This window comes from Nesoenas mayeri (assembly GCF_963082525.1).
Source record: "Nesoenas mayeri genome assembly, chromosome: 8".
In the NCBI taxonomy this organism is placed as follows: domain Eukaryota; kingdom Metazoa; phylum Chordata; class Aves; order Columbiformes; family Columbidae; genus Nesoenas; species Nesoenas mayeri.
The window spans coordinates 16,724,996-16,747,006 of record NC_137554.1 but is presented as its reverse complement, the minus strand read 5'-3'; the positions used below and the strand labels follow the sequence as shown (position 1 = coordinate 16,747,006).

The following is a 22,011-nucleotide window of genomic DNA, read 5'->3' as shown; positions in this document are numbered from 1 at the left end:
AAAAACAATTCAGTTGAATCCAACACAGTTTTATCACATAAATTTGAATCATCGTGGGGTTTTTTTTAGTCATTAGACACCCTTTCAGATTTTTAGTAGCGGAAAAGCCTAAAGCTATAGTGCAAGTTGATGCAAATGAAAAGAGATGAAAAAAGATTCTCCAACTTGTCAGAAAGGGAGGTGTAGACTGGGTAAAATGTGAGTGCACTCTTTAACTGAATCTGCAGCAATAATTATAAGGAAAATATTTAACTCAGAGCAACACAAAAAACACATGACCCCAAAACTTTTAACAAGTAATTCATCAAGTGCTGGCTGAAAACACCTCTTCAGAAGAAATTTCTTAATAAATCCGCAGTTGTTGGTTACAGTATGCGAAATATTGTGAAACACTTTCCTAAGAGAAAGACACAGTGTGGTTTTGATAAGATTAAGGTGCATTTCAGCAAAGCATACACATTATTCTTCATTTTACTGTTTGGCAATTTCTATGTTCTTCTTCAGAGAAAACAAAAGTTTATAATGATTAACATTCTGTGCTGTGGGAAGCATACACTCTACAACAATACTACTCTTGTGTCGCACTAGCCTTCCTCATCTAAAACATCAGCACAAATAGTTTGTCAGATGAGTAACCAACATTTCTGAGATAAGTCCTTCCTTTAACTACAATTGATAACAGCGATTGTGTATTGCAGTGTCAACAGAGGTTTCGATGAGCCTGACAAACTTACACCAAGTCCCACACCAAAAGCTCAGGGCCCAGCTGAGTGGGAGTCCAGGGTTTAGCAGACAAATGTGATGCCCCCAGCCCCAGCCCAGCTTTTTCTCCCACCAAGAGCCTGTGTATTCACCACAGTGCTCAGGATTAGAACTTCACACTTCAACCTCAGAGCCTGTTTCTTCCACTCTTGGAAATATCTTATGTGGCTTGCATTATATTGTATTAGATGAACCATGTGAACTAATAGTTATGTCTAAATGTATGTTCATGCATGCTTGTTTTCTAATCCTTGTCAGCGGAGAACTCAGAAAAGTGATTTAAAGTTACCTTATGATTCCAGCTGGCAGTGGAGGAACTCAGGCATGCCACCAGTGAATTCTGTGTTCAAACCTGTATTCAGATATTTAACAGAATGAAGTTCACTGTGCAGATGAGCAATATGCAGATGTGAATATTTCACAGCGGACACAAAGAAGTGTCACAGCTCCATCAGGCTCCATGGTCACCCTCAGGAAAAGGGCTGAATGGACTTGAGATGGGGAGACAAGTCTCTGTATCTCTCTTTTCACAAACCTGATTTTTTAATTTTTCTAAACGAGAAACACTATTTTCTAGTGAAACTGCAGAGTAAACTAATGTAGGGAGCACAGGGACACTTCCATGCTTGGGGCATAGACTCTCCTACTGCACTGTGAGTCACCTTCATCCATTCCTATCCTGAGACACATGAATTCCTCCTAACCCAGCCATACATCAGTTCAGCTCTGGTGCTTTGCTGAGAAGAACTAGGGTGGCCAATGGCTGGGACAGCAAGGGGAGTGCAGAGGCTGCAGCCAGCCCTTCCCTACTGCTGTGGCAAATAGGCTCTGCAAGTAGTGATTCCCTCCTGGGGTGGGGGACAGGGAGACGGCACACTAAAGGTTTCCTTCAGAGAGATCACACTACTGAAATATTGTCAATTAATACTGATACTGTGCACATTTCTACCATGAGGTCACTGAAGATATGTTTCCATATATGAGAAAGGCAAAATCTTAAAACCTTATCAGAATACAGTGTATTGCATTCTGGCCATCTGACTGCACACAAAATATGCCAGTGAATATTACATGGGCAAACCCACTGCACAGTGTCTCATTCACCATGTCTGCCTCTTCACCTATCAGCCCTCCAGATACTGGGAAACCCTTTTTGCATAGCAAGTTATGCTCTTACATTAGTTTATTGTGGCTAACACAGTACTTAGTACACAGCACAGTGGGACGGCGCTGGGTGGTTGTGGCAGCAAACATTTGTTTTCCAGCTTATGATTTGGGGAATATGCTACAAGTAGTCCAACCAGCATGAGATACAAAGTTATGGATGACGGCAAATTTTGATGTGCTTCCTTGTCCTCACTGTAAGCACAGTTAAATTGGATTTTGGTACAGGAAATAGAATTTACCTGTTTCCATGTATTAATGCTATCAGAAAACTATCCCTGTATCCCAGCTGTTCGAAAGCAGACAATGCACATGCCCAGTTCCACCTCCTGTCTGTGCTGGCAACAATCACCATCTCTGACGTAAAGTACTTGCTCCTTCTCTGCCCCAGCAGCGACACTTACTTTGACACAAACCCTTTAATCCAATCTCATAATCCTCACCTTCAAGGTTTTCTCTGAAATCCAGCTTCCTTATGTCTTCTCTCCTCGCACTGCCTCCCCGTTCCTCTCCTTCAAAGCCTCCTCATAAGCTCTCTCTTTGCTCCTCTTGTCACTTAGCAGCAGTTTTACCAGTATGATGTTTTACTCCTTTCATACTCATAATGTTATTACTCTTTCGTGCCACCCTGTGTGCTGGAAATGATCTATTTCTTTTGCATCAAATGCCTCCCTTAGCTTCCTCCACATCTTTTCTTAAAAGCCATTTCTTCAGCAACAATTCCCAGTTATGCTCTCCCTGCTGCCCTGTCTTCACCTGGATGCCACTGGCCAGAGAGGACCTAAATTTAACCATTTGGGCACAGGATTCACTCATACTTTTTCTCAAGGCTAGATAGCTGTCAAATGGGTATCTCACTTCACAACTTGCTTAGGTAAGACATGGGTTATGTTATCCTTGTCTCAATGTTCTGTTATGGCAGGAAGCAGCAGCCAGGCTGTACGATGTTCAATTTTTATTTATAAGCATTCCCAGTAGCTGGGACAAAGTACACTTTTTTCTTGCTGTTGTTAAAACATTGATTTTACTCTTAAAGATCTCAACAAACCGAAAAACCTCAAAGTTTAGCCAGTAGTAAAAGTTTATTAGCTTGTTTCTAGTTCAACGTATACCATGATTGAAAATGATGTTGATTATAGGAAAGTCCCAGTCTGAAGCTAAGTTATCTTGGTGGAAGAACCTTATCTTTTCTCCTGCTCACCCTGTTAGTGGTGGACTAGCATGCTTTGGCTTTAGACTCATAAGACTGAAGTCCACAAGGTACTTTTTCTGCAGAGGACCTTCTTCAGAACTCACTCTCACCTTCAGCCACTAAAACTTAAGCCTCTCTGCCTTCAGGATCAGGTTAAGGCACATACTTGTTTTGGCGAACGGTTGATTTTTTTATTTTGCTAGATAATATGCTTCTGCAACTCATTTACTGATGTGCCACGGAAACACGAAGGTGTTTGTGTTCTGGCTGAAGCTACACACATCATAAAATTCACCAGCTCATTCTAACATAAGAAGTGATGTGTTACTGTTTTTGTTCAATGAAATCTATATTGTTTTCTATTTTTCATTTCATATGCATTAACAGAGACAAAGTATGCGGTTTTCCTCATCTAGGTGCCTTTCAGAAGTAGACTGGGATTGATCACTTGCCCTGCATTTCAGTAATCCATGACCCTCCTTAAAGTCATCTCTGTTTCTTCCTAGTGCAAACTGGGAGACATTCTGCTGCCCTGCCACCTTCCTTTTGTAAAATTCCAAAACCAGCTGGATCTAACAGTCTTCTGAAGCCAATACTCTGTTTTGGATGTGTGTTGTGCTTTTTATGCTATCCATTTTATAGGCTTTCACTAGTTAAATTATGGGGAATAAGGAGGAGCAGATTTTGTGAACCACTAGCAGATGTTCATTGTTGCTAGTTTTATGAGTCTCGCTGAACAGCAGGAACAGACTATGTGCAAAACATTTTTGTGTGTGTGATTTTGCCATCTCATACTGTTCTCACAGCACTGGCTGGGTAATGATATGATACAGCTTGGGAGGTAAGCTTTGATTGCAGGCTAGCTGCTGTTGGGACCTTCAGAAAGCCAGACCTGTAAATTGTAGTTTGTTTTCAAAAGCCTGTGGCTGAGACAGATGGGTTAGCTGGAAATATGTCATTTATAATGTAATCAAATGCTTGACCTCTTATTCAGCTATTAGTTGTTATGACATGGATGCTGAATTTTAAACTGTCTCACAGTTTAATTCAGATGTAAGCTGTGATAGCTCTGTGTGAAATGCTAATGTTGGATGAAATTATCATGTTAGCATGATTTATTTGATTTTTGTAACACCTTGTTGTACAGAGGAGAAAACGATCACAAAATAGTTTCACATAAAAAGCAAGAGTACTAGAACCCGTAAATTTCAAACATTTTCTTCAAATAATGCCTTTATTCTAAACCTGGCCCAAGTTTTGGTAGGCAGTGTATCAATGTGGTAATTTACTGTCCTCTCTTGAGCTAACAAGTCACTTGGCTGAAATAGTTTTGTTGTCAAATACGTGTTGCGGGCAGAGGAAGAGAACTTTAATACAGAGTCAGCCTTGCTCTGTGATCTGAACAAAAATGAATTATCCTGGGCACAGACAGCATAGGGACAGAGCAAGGCTGAGTTTGTGATAGCACTAACTTTACTTTGGCTCAGCAATATATCCATCTACAGAGTCCACACCTCTTTCTTTCCTCTACATTGCCAATGGATATGCAGCTCACAGGGGTTACCTGAGCATACACGTCTTAACTGTGACTGTAGGCAGAACAGCAACTGTGATAAAAGATTATTCTTGATACTGGAAAGCTAAAGCATACAAAACATCAGAAATATCAGAACCGAGAGTGTTTGCAAAATACTAATTCAGCCCGTTGTGTCTATGCATTAGTATCTGTTACAACACAAATGAGATTGAAGATAAAGTAAGAATAGGAAAGACAATCTTAATACAAGCATTAACTAATTCTGTAGTGGTTGATTTTGCAACCTTGAGATATTATTTTGGTGCAAATATTTGGATATAGTTTTCCTTGTTTTGTTTTTTTGTGTGGTTTTTTTTTTTTTAAGAGCAAAGAGAAGGGGATAAAAATAAAAATAATAACACCCCCTGCCCCCCCCCTCAAAAAAAAAAAAAAATATATATATATATATAAAAATATATATATAATCGTCTAGGAAAAGCAGTAGTGGAGGGAACAAGCTGTGCAGTATGCCAGCACAGATGCCTGCTGCAGCCACGGAGCAGGCAACAGCAAGAACCAAGGGTCCAAGTGCAGGCTGTGTGAAAGAACAGGATTTGCTGCACACAGGTTCTTCGGCCCTTTTCTCCCCAGTGGCTTTGTGCTAATCTGCTCCCTTTCTCTCTCCTGATTTCATTTGGCTGCACAATCAAGCAAGAGGGGATAATTTGAGACAGCTACCTGAGGGGAAGGAACTGGGACAAGCACAGCTGTCCCAGAAGACTGTGACTGGGGAGAAGGGAAGGAAGCAAACAGAGACTTCAATGTTTAAGATGTTGAAGTCTGAGCTATATGGCAAGTGACTGGAAAGAGGGAGACAATACTAGGTAACTCTCACAAGTGACACTATAAAAAATCTATTAGTAACAAACATTATTTCCTTCTCTACCACACAACCAAAAACAAGCTTGAAAGAATAAAGTTCAAAAATTCATCAGGTCATAGCTGATAAAACTTGAGAACATCTATTGCATTACCCAATTCAGCTCATGCAAGATCGCTCCTTATAATGCAGTTTCCTGTGCATTATGGAATCTAGTTCTAAAGTAATTGAAATTAGAACCCCTGAAAAACAATTTTATAGTTCCACGCCTCAGAAATTCTAGGCATTTATCCACTTTAAAGATTCTCTTTGCTAATTTCTTTTTTACTTCTCCTAATTTATAGCATTTTTAATTTGTTCAGCAATTGCTATCTGTGCAGGTTCTTAGATATTTTCTAACTATTTACAGGCTATTACCACATCTGCACCAGACAATTGTAGCAAAGCTAATATATGCATCTCTTAACTCTTTCAGGACACATCTGAAGTCAAAGACTTTGTTTGATTTTAAGAATAAATCAGAAAGTTCAGCAGAGCACAAGTCCAGAGGATACTGATGCTGAACTCTTTTCCATTTCCATGGAAGTCTTAATTATTTGACAGTCTTTAAATTAAATAAAACTGAATGCAATTCAGTTGCCACAGGAGTCTCTTTAGTGATATACTTTGTTGTCCTATAATATGTACATCCCAAATAACATGGCACAAAAACTTAACGTAGTTTGCTTGTGCTGAGTGCTTCCTATGTTCCTTTTATTACCAAATGCAGCAGTGACGTGTCTCACTGCTCACTCCTGCCTTGTGCCCAGCCCTTGCTTACCCTACTAGTAACAGATGAAGCTGCTCAGCTTTTGTTTATGAAGAAGTTTTCTTCTTTTTTCATAGTACCACAACCATTCTTAGAGGGCGTGGTTATTTCTTTCTTCACTTTTTCCTTTGCAAAGACCTATCTCGGACTTGAACTTGTTGTAGCAATACCACTCTTGAATTTGCAGATTACTTACTAGTTCCCAAAGCTGAGGTTCAAGGATGGGGAGTATGAGAAAGTTCACATTAGCACTATTTGTGCTATTCTTTTTTCAGGTAAAAATAATGTTCTATTTCCCTGAGCATTTTCTAAATATACTATTCATTACTTTGCATAACAATGGCATAGTTCTGCTTTCCTAGAATGTAATCAGTAGTAAATATTTTACACATTTTACAGATAAAGGTTTCAGCAGTGCCCTATTTTTTTAGCTGAGAATAGCAATTTCTTTGAGGAATAATTTTTTACAGCATTTCTGTTCTCATGACTTTAACCAGATGCTTGAAGAAGGACTGACTCCATAGTGTGATGTAAGACTCCCAGAGTGATGCCACCAACACTTGTGTTTGCTTTACAGGTTGATGACCAAATGAAGCTGCTTCAGAACTGCTGGAGTGAACTCCTAATTCTAGATCACATTTACCGGCAAGTGGTACACGGTAAAGAAGGCTCCATCCTTCTGGTTACCGGGCAACAAGTGAGTATGTGGGCTCAGAGAAGTATTGATGGCTTTTTAATAATTGTTTTCAAAATTGCAGGAGTTTAGCTAGGTCAGAAGCACTCCTGTGTTCTCAGAGATTCTCCACAAGTAATGTAGATAAAATGACTTGAGCACTCTGTTCCTACCCTGCTGATTACAGTTAAACTTATAAAAGCAGATATAATCATAAGCATTTTGCTTCTCAAATATACTTGTATACTTCAGTGATTGAAAAATATCAAATGAGAAGTGTTTCTCAAGAAATTGTGTTTCCTTGGAGCTAAAATAGTTCCTGACAGCAACACCACTCCCAAACCTGATGCTTTATGTCTAAGCAATTATAGCTTATTCTCCCCTCAGAATCATGGTTTACTCAAAAGAATCACTAGCTGGGTCAGAAACCTAGAGAACCTGCAGCTACTACCTCAGAAATGCCTTGCTTTTAGAGAAGTATGCACATGTGTGCCAAACTGGGCAGCTGAGACATCTAACCCTGGGAAAACTATTCAGCCCATAGGCTATAAATGCAGGTATTATCTCAGGAGTCGTCTCAGGGTGTGAACCCCGCAGTTTCTGCACAGCTTTTCAAGGGTTAATTTTCTTCAGGTTTCAGATGCACAGATCTCTCAAAACATAAGAGCAATAATGTGGTAAATATTAGCAAAACTGTAATAAAATCCAAAGGAAATATAAATTTTTGTCTCCCTCATACTTCCCAAGGCATGAAGAACTTGACAGTAAAACAAGAACCTTATTCCTAAGATTCTGTCTTGGTTTCAGCTGGGATAGAGCTAATTTTCCTTCTAGTAGCTGGCAGAGTGCTGTGGTTTGGATTTAGAATGAGAATAATGTTGATAATACACTGATGTTTCAGTTGTTGCTAAGTACTCAAGGACTTTTCAGCTTCTCATACTGTGCCAGGTGCACAAGAAGCTGGGAGGAGGCACAGCCAGGACAGCTGAGCCAGGCTGCCCAAAGGGATATTCCGTACCATATGGCATCATACTCAGTATATATTTTGGGGGAAGGTGGCTGGGGAAACTGCTGCTCGGGGACAGGCTGAGCATTGACCACTGGGTGGTAAGCAACTGCATTGTGCATCACTTGTTCTATATATTCTTTTATCATTATTATTAAATTCCCTTTCTGTCCTATTAAGCTCTCTTTATCTTAACCTACAAGGTTTCCTAATTTTTCCCCCAATTCTCTCACCCATCCCACTGGGGAGGGGAATAAGCAAATGGGTGTATGTGGCGTTTAGCTGCTTGCCGGGTTAAACCACAACAGATTCTTATTCTGGTTTTAAACAGGGGGAAAAAAAAAATAATCACAGTATCAAAGAGAAGAGAGGTGTGCCTGTACATATGTTCCTAGTTTAAAATGAAAACAAACAACTGCCCATAGGTATTTAAGTATCTGCAAACTGAACTGTCTCAGTATATACACACATGCAGAAGAGCTTCTTTTTCTGAGACACATCATTTGTGCCTGCACGTTGTGGAATCTGCTTACAGCTTTAGTCATATTTTTAAAACTGTACCATTTCTTAACACTAAGAGCAAACATTTATGAGAATCTGAAGGAGAAATAACTCTTTGCATTTATGAGTAAAAGGTGTACAGTAAAAGGGACAAGTGATCCACTTGTCCAAGAAAAGAAGTGGGAAAATTCAAATTCTCGCTGTGGAACTGACTCCCGTACCTTTGTGGAAAGTCACCAACCTATCTGAGATAAAGTTGTACTCCCTAATTACATAAGCAAAAATCAGTTGCGTGGCTCTTGATTTATATCGGTACTATTGAGAAAATGACTGATCCCCGTTCCATTTAATCATCTGCAAAACATGGACAATTGGACTAGCAATTATTTTATTTACCACACAGGGTGCTTGTGTATTCTTTTGTTTATAAAGCTATAAGTATATTGACATCTTCTGTTCCTGAGAGAACTGCTAAATTAGTGTCTCATTTGTTATGTGATTAGCTAGTTTTTAAAGGTACAGAGTGCCTAAGTTCCACTGAAATCATTAGAGACATCTAAATAGCCTTAAATTCTAGCTATTGTCTCCATTTTCCACAGGAATAATTCTTACCTCATTAGCCACTATATCTTTTCTTGCAAAAATACTCTAGCTGTACATGATCTCAAGGCAAAGCTGAGCATTTCATCACTGTTGGACAACAGGTAGCAGGATGCTTATTAAATGTACTGCTTTGCAAATCATCAGCTGGTTTTGGAAATTGTATATTTTCAGGCAGAACTATAGTCTCCAACTAAATTAAAACCTGGCTAAATTAGACTGATTGCATCCATTTTTGCCCCAGGTTTGTCAAAGAGGTTGAATACATCCTCCTTTCAATTCAATTTCACTTTTGTCTGCCAAAGTTTGTCACTTTGAAGTTGGTGCAAGCACCCCCAGAGTTTCCCATAATCTTCTGTACATTCCTCTTTGCACCTAATTAGGCTGCTTGGAGAGCAAGGAGCCATATTACGAGAATACCAAACAAGAACACTACAGTCAGCCCCTTTCCATTTCACATTGCCAACAGCTGGAGAAACATCTATGTATGCACCACAGATTCTCCTTGAGAAATGAGGAGACACCAGACCTGAAGTAAATACACAGTCTCTGGCTGCTGTTTTTGAAACTAGAAAGAGTCTGAAATCTACATGTAATGCCACTGGATTGTGCTGTTTTCATTCAGCACTGGTCACCGTCATCCTAGATTAAAAGCCAGATTGTTTACAAGAGTGGGCACAGCTGCAAGGGCTGCACTGCTCTCGCTGGGCTGTGTGTGGCATGTGTGCTCATGGAAAGACCACTGGTAGTTGAGGTATTGCAGAAATGCCACTACTGTGCCAGTATGCAAGTTGTATGCAATTTGTCATTCAAAAGCATTTACTTTAAAACATCATCTATTTAAATGACTTAATGATTAAACCTCCCTGCACATCCAGCACCATTACCTGACCATCTTCATGGACAGAAAGCTTTTCCTTAGTTCTGGTCCAAATCTCTTTATTTTTTTTCAACTTATACCTGATGCTGGTTACCTTCCTTCTCCTCGAGCGCTGCTGCAAAGCACAGAGCCTGGGAGACTGTGTTAGTAAAGACTGAGGCAAAGGTGGCACCGAGTACCTCAGCCTGGTCTGCGTTTGCTGCCAACAAATCACCAGCTAAATCCGGCCACAGTCCCTCATTTCCCTGTTCATCCACTATCAATCTGACATCCCTTGCAAGTCTTAACTCTGGCTGAACACTGGCTTTTCTAACTTCATCCCCACATGCCTGGACAGTGCTTCTAAATAACCTGTTCAGAGCCATTCCTGGCTTCAGCTGTTGTATACTGCCTTTTTGCATTGTAGCTCAGTCGCTAATCACTTTTTTAGACAACCTATTCCAACACAAGCACTTTTCTTCCTAAGTGCCAAGATTGACCATCTTGGCAGCATCAACTCAGTCAGAAAGCTAGTTCAAATGTATTTATGAAAGGACAATTATAACTGTGTCTGTCTCCTGTGTACTAACTGTAAAATAATTCTGGAAAGCCATACTACTAGATCCAGGCATTATAAGCCTTTGCTATTGCATTAAATGCTACATACTTTCTGGTTGCTGCTCTGATCCTTTCAGTTCCTCCAGCAGAGAAAGGGAAATAACCATGCCACCATCTCATAAACATTAATTGATTAAGGTGTGGAAAGCACTCTGACACTTCTGATGAAAAGTGCTGTAGATGTTTTTATTTACTGCTACTAGCAAAGCACTATGAGCAAATTACAGTCAATCATCCAGCTTTCAAAGATATTAACTTTAAACTGAAGACCTGAGCTAGATAGCATACTTTATTACCAGAGACATCATGATTATTGTCACAAGTTAGCAAATTTAAGACCTCAGAAGCCTCACTCCTTGCTTTCCTTAATATATCCCACCATAAAAGCTATTCATAAACACAGTCCTTTTTGCAATCACAATCAAGGGGAAAGCTGCAAGGGGGGAACTTATCACCACTTAATTAGAACATACCTGCTTTCTCCACTTAAGCTGCACAGCCTCTGTTCCTCAGACACAAAAGCCAAACTTCATCCAGCTCCCCAGGGCTGTACCACTGTCAGTTCTACACTAGGTATCTAAAATGGGCTAGCAAAGCAGTTAGAAGCATACTCGATAATTTTCAAATGCATTGGCCTGTTACCTTAGGGCATTCCTATCACATTTCCATACATCTGCATTTCCCTGAAGCCATTGGCTTATGAGTTTTACCCAGTGTCAATCCACTGTTCCCACTTTGACAGGGAAAAAGTGCAGTCAGCAACAAAGCAGTAAGAACTGGCCCTTGCACAAAAAAAGAAAAAAGAAGCTGTGTTTTATTTTATTTTGTTATTTATTTGGCTGGAATTTCATAAATGAAGCTCTTTTGTGTGTGCATGTTTCAAGAAGGCACTGTTTTCAGATCATTACAATTCCTCAGCAGTTCCTCAGAAACAAGTTCCTCCCTATGCTGCACACTTCATCTTCTGCACTAAGTACTGCCCCTCAGCAGTAGCAATTACCATTTCAAAAGGAAATAAAGTAGCACAAATGCACTTTACAGCTCTCCAAATTTCATAATAGAAAACAGCTAAGGAGTGATTTGCAATGTGGTGGTTAATTGTAAATCATTGCCAATATGCTCTCCACAAACCAAGTTTCATAGGCTTGCCATGTGGCATGTAATTTTAAGAGACTATTTCTAATTATAGAACTTAAATTCCTCCAACTTGAGCACTTTCCTTTTGTATCTTCTACACTAAATACACTACCAGCTTCCAAGATCTAGCACATATGGAGTAGATAATAAAGCTCTGTATAGAATATAATTTTTCATGCATTCTCATGCAGCAGTCAACGCACAACACATTAATTGTAGCCTCAGCCGTCCAGACACGAGTTGCTCATTTTGTTCATACGTATACACTACTCACTGTTGCAAAATCTTGCCTCTGCTGAGTTGGGTCAAAGCCTTTTGGACCAAAAAGCCCATCCCAAAACCTGCCTAAATCTCAGATTTTTTTGAGATAGTTGAAGCTACTGATTCAGTTAAACTGGTAAAATAAATACATCCTTCCACCTGGATTTGTGTTCTAAAGCATAACACCAGAGAAGAGTGTGAGAGAGAACCACAATCTTCACAGTGTTGTGCTTTAAAGCAAATCAAAATTTAACTTCAATTTAGGTCAGAATTTTGTGGCTTGCACCTCTTCCTGGATGGGATACTTTGTAGATCTTTCAGCTGTACCTTATGGAAAGGTGGTGATGCATACGCCCTGGGGATTTCTCCACGGAAATGTAACCTCTGCTAGACTTACCACTTGCAAAGAAGGCTTCTGCTATCCCAAATGTAGCTGTATTTGCTTAGGCCTTTGGAGAATGTGTTTGTCTAGGGAACAGACTTGCAAGTTCAAGGATGGATCACCTTGCCACTGAAAAGGTTCTCAAGAGGCAGCTGAACTTTCAAACTTTGGGCTGCAGATGACTGTACCACAAAGAAAGATCACTCTTGCAGAAGTATCTCTGTTGCACAAAAAGTTACAAGAGTGCTGGAGGAAGGAGTGTCTCTGAACAACAAGACAAAGTAGCTGGCAAAAACAGTAGATAAGGAAACAGGCTTTTTTATTCATTCTAAGAAATGACTAAAAATACATATACTAGTCATAGGTTTAGAAAACTAATGGATATCTAATAGAAAGTTACTACTTCTTACATTCTTGGAAATCAGTAATTTTTATATTTATATATCTATCTGTATCTTTTTCCCCCAGTTAGATTTGTGATTGCAGTCAGTCAGACTTCATAGTCATAGCTGGCAGAAAAGAGGCATATTGGCATTTGGGGGCAAATCTAGAAGACCTGACATAGGCAAACAAACATAGGATTTGATTCAAGGTGGATACAAATGAGGTCAAGCAATGATTACCTCGCTGTTCAGTGTAGTACTTGTTCTCTTGTATCCAGGCTTGTACAGTTCCTCACTCTAGTGGTTTCTGCCTAAAGGAAAAGAAAACAAGGTTGTGCTAGTTGTTAAAAGTGCCTCATGCCTTATGAAGATATTATGCTAGCTGCTTTTTGGGGCTGAACTAGATGTTCTCAGTAAAACTCTTCAAAATTCAGCTATAATCATGAAGTGCCCAATTCAGGTTTGTCCAAATAGTGATGAAATATTTTTAGCCTTCCAAGTAGCTATGGCCACACCTGTGAGCAAACTGATCCTATCGCAGCACTATGGTTTTAAGTCTAAAATTCCGGTTCCAGTAAAAAGTCATGAAGAGAGCATTCAACACGAATCCTCGCACACCAGAATGGTTCCATTTCCCTCATGTTAACCCTGTTGTGTTCACAGGAAACATGTTTCTTTTGTGTTTTGTACACGTTGCTCCCATAAAGATAACAAAAACTATTTGCCTGGAGTCTGGCAGCATTTTTTCAAGGCTGCTAGTCCTCCATACAAGTTCCATACTAGTGAACTATTTTCTCCATATAAATCATGTGAAGTCCCATATTTGATTTTAAGTTTGCCCAACATGAGACACAAGTTGTTCAGAGACCCAACTCAAGGAAAAACTGATGAGATTCGAAGCAAGCGTATCAAGTCTTCCACTGATAGGAAAGGGTTTAAAATAGAGCAGAAATTTGTTTAAGATGAGAGTAATAAGGGGAAGTGAGTCACATGGTTAAAAGCTCCTGAAGAAACAGCGCGAATTGGCACAGCCCTTGTGAGGTTACCTAAACAGTTACAAAAATTTCCAGTGACGGTCTGTCTTCTAGTGAGGTTTATGGATATTCTAACTCAGCAGTGATTCCATATAATTTCATCTCTATGTAATAAACACAAAGTGCCTTGCAACGCTTTGGTAAAGAAATGGATTCTACTGTGGTCTAGGTTAGCTGTGTTCTGTACATTACTTTAATATCATCATACTAATAATTTGAAGAACCCAATAGCCACAATTACTAGAGGGGAAAATTTAATGATACTGATTAAAATAGCCACCTGCATGAAACAATAATATTTTAATTATTATGTGTTTTCTAACATAAATATATCTACTATAAATGAATCTATATATGATCATCTAGAGGGTATAGGATTTTTCCAGTCTTGATGTAATATTTTTACTGAAACTAAGTTAGACAAAGTAAATGCAGTACTTTGGAGTGTTACTATTTGCATATGTTAGCTAATTAGCAAGCACAATAACATCATCCTAGGGGAAAGGTCCACTGGCAACTTAATGAATTATCTTTTATTATTGTTTATCATGTTAAAATGACATGTATCTTATGCTGTATAAGTCATCAAAATTTTAATTAATACATCCAAACCTGATATAAGCATATCTGCTGGTTTTGTCCATGCTGACTCCTCCTCAATTTTGTTCTTAGGTGCCTCTTCAAAGTGTTTTTCCATGTTCACTTGCTTAGAAACATAACACCAATACTTCTTTAAATGTTTTTAATGAAAGTATTAATTATATTAAAAGCTCAAAATGAGTTTAATAACCACTGTAGTTCCCACTGACATATATATTTCAGGAAGCAGTGGAAGAGTAATTATGGTTGTGACAGTAAATTAACTTGCTTGCTATATGCTATGCTGAATGCACCCTTCTGAGAGAGGCTCATCCACCCACACAGCCACACACCAGAGCCAGCTCACAGGCTCAGGACTTCAGAACCCAGGGCAGACTGTCATGGGCCACTCTCTGGCCTTTTGGTGCAGTTTGGAAGGGAGGAGGGAGCGGTGGGGGAGCAGTGTTCCCTCAGTAGCAGGCAGGGTGCTACCAGGGCTGCACAGAGCAGGGCAGGAGCAGCGGGATAGACCCTTTGCTGCACACAGGCACCCACTGCCTCCTTCACCCTTGTGCCCCAAACACATAGTGATCAAATTTACTAGAATATTTGCTCATTATACAGATACTGTATACAGCCACAACAGGGGCTTCATTCCTAATTTGCACAGCTCCTGTCCTGGCTGAAAGGAATGTCATTCAGTGGTGGTTGGTACTTGGTAAGAGTCATCAACAAGTAAAATGGCTCTAATCCAGTGTTCTGGAGACGGTTGCAAGCTTGCTGAAGCACTGAAGGTGGATGGTACAGTTTCATACAGCATTTCCACACATCAGGTGACTCCATTGTCATATCCTAGAAATCAAATTCAATTTAATTTTAGAAGAAGGAAGGAACCTGATTCCACCATCAAATGCTAGACTCTGTTTTGTGGGAAAAGAGGGTCAATACCAGAGGCCACCATCTGACTCCACCCGAAGTTTCCATTTGAGCTCAGTGAAACCAGAGATTTGGACTCAAGAATCATTCATTACCATGCTAAAACATTTGCCAAACAAAAAAGTACAAGTGCTCCCTGCATTTCTGGCCTACAGCCTCAGCATTTATTTAGCCCAGGGTGTAGTTTAACGTTGTAAAAAAGGTTTGTCTGCTGTTCTGTCTTGAACAATATCTCACTGTTAAATGAAACCTTTGAAAAAACCTGCAGAATTAGTCACTTCTCTTACCTCTCCATCAGATAAGAGATTATTTGATAGCTGAATATCTAAATGCTGCTGAACTCCAAGTAGTTTACTATTATGTATTGTTTTAAGGTAGAATTTTCATAAACATTCAGCATTGGCCTAACCTGCTTTCACTGATACTGAATGAAGGGATTTTGACTTTTAAGTAACTTTCAGCCATATCAAGAGAAGGATTTAGAAAAACTACTCAGTATTGCCATGTCTTTCTGCAGTCCCATTTAAGTTATGACTCTCTTACAAATACTATCAAGTTTTTGATCTCTTTTCCTTTGCTGGTAGTGCCCCTGTACTGCCCTGCCCTCTCGCAGAGCCTGCAGCTGCAGCCGCCCAGCCCTTGCCCCTGCAACACAGGGAGCAGAGGCGGCCAGCAGCCAGCTGGGTGCTGCTCTAAGAAGCAGCCTTGAGAAACACTGAGGAGAGAGGTATGACACAAATGCTCCCTGTCCAAGGGACTTACGTCATTTTTTTCTAGTTGGGATTCCCAGCTGGAAGTTCGTTCGTAGAGTTAAGCACTAAGCAAATCTGTTCTCTCCAAACCAAGCTAAGGTCCACCCTCCTTCTGCCCAGTACTCATGATCAGAAGATATCCACAAGATGTGCCAGATTTACCCAAAGAAACTTGATATTTCTCACTTCAGGATGACGCCTCAATTGCCAGGCCATAGCCTTATTTATTTCGTGCACTCTTTGGACCGAAGATTTTACCCCAGATTTCCCATTTGTTAGTTGCTCCAGCCACTGGCCTGCTACCAAATCCCACCTTTGGTATTTTTGCTGTATTAGGTAGATGAAAGCCACATAGTCCCTATATCTGAGAAGAGCTGTAGCATGAGCTGGACACAGTTACTTAGCACTGTTATGACTTGGGTAGTCCCAGCCATGCCCAGAGGCAGTTTGGCACCCAAAGGGCTGGTGGAAGATGGAGCTGTGAGGACTCTAAGCACAAAGTTAGGTGGCAGCAGAGATTTCAAGTATCTAACTTTATATTTAGGCACTGCCTGCAGTGTAACATACATAGCGATGTCCGTACTAACCTTAAACAAGCCAGGTTAAGAATGGCAAGAACAGGCAGTAGTGTAAACTATTCAATGTTGTTCTATCTGCATTACTTTGGCACCAAGCTAACCCAGCTCAGCTTCTACCATTACTTCTTCATTGTTACCGTATTCATTATGCAAGATAACACTGTGTACCAGTACATGAGGAATTCACATATCTATTCGTCTGTGCAGCTGTAACATTATACCAACCATTTTACTTCTGAATTAGGTAACATTGAAGCATCACCAAAGCTGCTGTTTTTGAAAATGCCAGTCAACCTTCCACCTTCGACATCAAAATCAATTGTGAAATGTAATATTATTAATCTGGAAGCAAGAATAATTTATTTCAGTTGTGGGTTTTATTTTACCAAATGAAATTAACAGTACAATATAGAGTAAATGCTAAGGCTTCCATATGCAATCAGGCATTTTGCTTAAGGTTCCGGCTGTTCCAATCTTTGTCTTTCAAAAGCATTTTTAATAACGAATTAGAAGGTAAAAGAATTAATACACCTTTCAGTATCAATTTCTGCACACGGAACCAAGCAAGCAGGACAGCATACTCTTTAACGTGGCCACTTTTTCAGGACAGACATTAACAGAGGCTTTTTCATGCACAGTTGATTTTGTATAAACTGATTGACACCTTTGGGGGTCGTCTTTCCACTGACTCATAATTTTGCTCACTCTTGAAAAAAGCCTTCTGCACACCCAGTATTCTCTAGTTAAAGCTGAAAATTCAACTCATCATATTTACACAATAAAAAAAAGATCCATTCTGCGTTGTTTTTAATTGCAAATCCTACTCAAGGGACCAATTCTCCTGCTTAGAAGGCAGCCCTGTGCCTTCTACTAGAGAACCAACTGCAGTCAATTATGGTAATGAAATGTCAATAAATATAAAAATTTAATACAGCCTGCTTTTGGTGAGTGGCAGATGAGGACTTGCCTCCCAGACAAATTTGCTGGTGCTGCAAATATTAAATGCACCTGAAAGCGTAGCAGGTTGCCCAAGAGCTCTCCAGTAGAGGGATGGTGGGAGATCCAGGCACCTACTGGGTTTTTCCATTATGGCATAATCGCTGCACTAAGGCCACTGATATTCTTGACATCCAGATATCTTAACTTCTTATTATGAAACGAATAACATTTTCCTCACAAACTGGAACCTCAGGAAGGGATTTTGAGCTTTTTTCCTCCCCTTAACAATTAGAAAAGGGAAATTAAGTTGTGAAAGTTGGTGGTTTTATGTGACCAGTTTCTCAATATGAAGTAGTGGAATCATGTCACTATATTAAACTGCTCTTCAAGCAAAATGTATTTGAGGTATATTACCATTTTTTCTCATTGTTTATGTAAGTATCTATACTTACACATAAAGAAATACGTATATATATTGAGAGAAATAAACCGATGAACTAGAAACTAGTTTGTGAAAAGTGGTTTAGATGGGATTTCCAAAGACTGGATCCTGGTTTGTCAGAGATTTATTTGGCCCTGAGTAAGCAATTTAATATCACTACTTCAGTATTCACAGATGTAAGAGAGAGCAATAAAACCTACTTCAAAGGACACTTAAGCATAATCCATTAACTTAATTGAAACATAAGCACAACTTTAAATGCTTTATGGAGTTGGAGCAGTGTTATTCTTAACATCCATACAAAAAGTGTAACTTCATTTTTCTTGTACAGTTGCTTTAAATCAACGTCTCAAGAGCACTCAGAGTACATGTGAATAAAATGCTTTATTAAAAGTCAGTAACCTATTGTTTATATTAAGGTCATCATGAGGAGAAGTTATTTTTAGTTCCTTTCAATTGTCTGTCTATCTTTCCCAGCTGAAATTTTGTCAGGTATAAAATCTTTCCTATTTTTTTTTTCTTTACTGCTGTTTACACTTGAGCAAAACCAATTCAATAGTTTTAAAATCAAAAAACATATTTCAAAATACATGTTCCTTAACAGTTACTAAAAAAAACCAGATTTTAAAGGATCAGTACTGGAAAAACAAAATTTTGCAGTATTGGTCTGTTTCCGCTGATGATACGTGGCCGTTCTTTATTAACTACTTCATTATGGGAGACCTTAAGGATGGGTTCAGAGCACCAACAGCTTTAAACACATCATTAACCCAAAGTGTGCACTTACTCTTGTGCTTAGTTTAGTTCTGAGCCAGACTTCACTTCATCATGCTTACACAAAGTGTGGTCGCTAATTTCCCTGTTGTTACGGAGGGTCCTAGAAGAGAAAGGTGTTCGTAATATTAGAGCAGCCAGGCAAGAAAAGGCATTTTGAAAATGTGTCAATAAGCCATTGAGGTCCCAGCCAGCTGCCCAGGAGCGGTTCATCACAGGGGCAAGCAACGTGTCTGGCCATTTCCATGGGATGGTGGTGCTTGTAGGGGATATCTAACAGGAGGAAAACACGGCTGAGCTGAAGGCATTTCAGCTGAAGCAGTTGCTCAGATCACCCCAGTTCCACCTCACTCCACAATGCTGTTGCTGCGCTGCAGCTGCCCGGGCTCACACCCCCAGCCTGGTTTGGAGCCAGCTCACCCCAATGCCAGCCCCTGTGCCTCACCTTCCATCATGGTGTTCCCACAGGATGCAGGGTCACCATCCCATGACAAAGCATGCAAAAGTCACTAGTGCACATATCCAGAGGGGCAGAAGTTGGTACAACCACCTGCATGGAAACATCCCCATAGTGGCACTGGCATTAGTCAGAAGAGTTTCAGCCTGCAAGCAGTGGGAAGGCTGCCTGACATTCAAGGACCTCTCAGGGTTGCATATAACATTAGGTATACTTTGCTTGTGAATATTGCCTTTTTTTAACAAGGTGTATTCATCCCAGCTTTCTGTTGGATCTCTATATACAAGTTTCGCCTTGGAAAGACGGGACAGCCTCCCCCGAGAACAAGCAGGCAGCACGACTAGGGCAGCAGACCCCCAAAGCACTCCTGATTTTTTCTGTGCCTGACAGAAAGTGCGGCTGCTGCTGGGGACACCGCATGTGCAGCTGGCCGGTGTCACACACCTGCCTGCTCCTCCTTCCCTCGCAGGGGAGGACTCGCCAGAACAAGCCAACTGGAACCAGCTCCAACAAATACCAGGATTTTGTGTAGCTAAGGAGAACAGAAACCACCCACACAATACCTCTGTTTCCTGTGGGAATACACCGACATTGCCGGGCTTGAATAGAGGTTTCTGGCCAAGTTATGGACACCGGACTGTTTTCCATGAATACAGTTATGTCCCTCTGGAATAATACAGCCAGTGTAGGCGCATAGCTCACTTCATCAGTTTTTCTTCACAGGATCAGACAATTACAAGAACAAGAGACATCAAGTGAATAAAACAAACTGATATGGGACACAGCTACCAGTGTCATAAGCGTCATAAGCAGTTCTCATATATAAAGCTTATAAAAAAGGTAATACAGACAAACCAGCACTCACACTGATGTGACAGACCATTGAGATATACGGTTTAATCATATTTTCAATATATACTGTTGTGCTAAAATAGGTTTATATATAAAATCATTTTTACTTCATAACATCATTAAATTGAGAGTGATTCTTTTATCTAGGAGTATCCCGGTTGTATGTGATTGCTTGAAACATCCTGAAGTGGTTGTGCAGGCGTGACAACCAGACAGAAATACAATTCTCTTTTACAGGTGGATTATTCCATAATAGCATCCCAAGCTGGAGCCACCCTCAACAACCTTATGAGCCATGCACAAGAACTAGTAGCAAAGCTTCGTTCCCTGCAGTTTGATCTACGAGAATTCGTATGTCTCAAATTCCTAGTGCTGTTTAGTTTAGGTATGTACACTCTATTCTTCATATCTTTCTTAATGGTGTTGTTGGTTTGTTTTTTTTTTCCTAAAAACAATGAAAGTATTTTGCTTTTTTTTCCTGAAAAACATAGTTTTGAAATATATTTAATGAGGTTCACAGTAATCTGAGAATTATTTTTTAAATATCACTTCCAGGAAAATTATATATAATGGATTTCTATGGAAATTACTCCTAAAATCTCTGGAATTTAACAGAGTATTACAAGCTTGGTCTGTTTCTGTATGTGATTTCTGAATATTTCAAAACAAGGGTAAAATTCTATTAGAAATCCTAAAGAGCAGTGGAAAATACAGATTGCCATGTTTTCGATGATATGGAATAAATTTATGTGAAGCAGAGGGAGTGGGGATATGGTTGAAATATCTCTGTTTTTCAAAGGCATTTGTGGTAAGTATAAACAATCTATTTTGCATATGATGGCTGTTACATTGTAACCCATGAATCAGGAATATATCTCATAGTTTTTAAAAACTGAAAGGAACTCTTAAAGTGCAAATTAATGACAATAGCTTTATGACAGATCTGGCTAGGAAATAACCTTTAAAGGCAAGATTGTTTTGTGCTTCTGAATAGGACACAGAATGGGAAAGACACTTACACAAGACAAATAAGTTAAACCTGTGCCCTCCAATGAATCAGTCAAGAAAAATCACTGGTGCCAGGAATAAAAAAAAAGGCTTAGGGAGATGGATTCCTATTGACTTCATAGGTACAGATTTTTCAGATTTGCACTTTGTTGACTTAATAAATCCAGTCTAAATAAACTTCAGTCAAGTGAATTTTTATTTATTGGCAGACAGTTGAAAGGAGAGACTTAAAAACACAAATAAAGGTCAGATCCAGCCATACCTCCATAGCCAAAACTCCTGTTTTACTCAAACGGTATTTTGTCTACAAAAAGAGTGAACAGTTGTGCCAAGCACAACAATGAAAGAAATTTCAGCACTGGTGACATTTAGTAATGTTTTTCTTTAATTTTCAAGTTAAAAAAAATCTTCTGTAAAGGAATAAAATTCTACAAGTAAATTATTCTAACACAATTGCAATTGGACTGAAAGGAACAGTTTTGGTTACACTGTAAAGCATCAATTACTGTCTTAAATATGTCCTTCCATGTGATGTTTATAGAATTTAAACCTGCTTTGGAAAATTTTAGGTGAAGCTCTCTTTAAATACAGGGAGCACGCAAGATCAATACTTCAGAGGCATAGAACACATAATATGTAGAAAAAAAAAAGTGTCAATGATGCTAACAGAATCTACTCTTATGAAGTACGTACATCCTGAATCCTAGGAAGAGATGATGATGATTTCCCTAGTAACACTATACAACATTTTGTATTCAGGGCTTTGTTGCTTTCCATGTCTTAGATTCAGAGAAGGAAGAGCAAGCCATCTGCTGCAGGAATTATCTTTTATGAATTAACCTGATGAATAACAAGAATTCAGCTTTCTAATTCCTAATAAGTAGGTTTTTCAGTCATTAGACAGTGGCACAGAAATGT

General features: G+C 39.5%; 1 protein-coding gene across 2 annotated transcripts in view; it reads left to right on the top strand.

Moving 5' to 3' along the window:
• NR5A2 (nuclear receptor subfamily 5 group A member 2) overlaps positions 1-22,011 on the top strand; it is a gene marked incomplete at both ends in the record, with an annotated part of 90,674 nt that overhangs the window by 45,991 nt on the left and 22,672 nt on the right. For both annotated transcript variants that reach the window (XM_080348894.1, XM_080348893.1), the window contains 2 exons: positions 6,900-7,019; positions 20,323-20,470. In XM_080348894.1, coding sequence (XP_080205020.1) covers positions 6,900-7,019; positions 20,323-20,470 — 268 coding nt within the window. The remainder of the gene's footprint in view (positions 1-6,899; positions 7,020-20,322; positions 20,471-22,011) is intronic.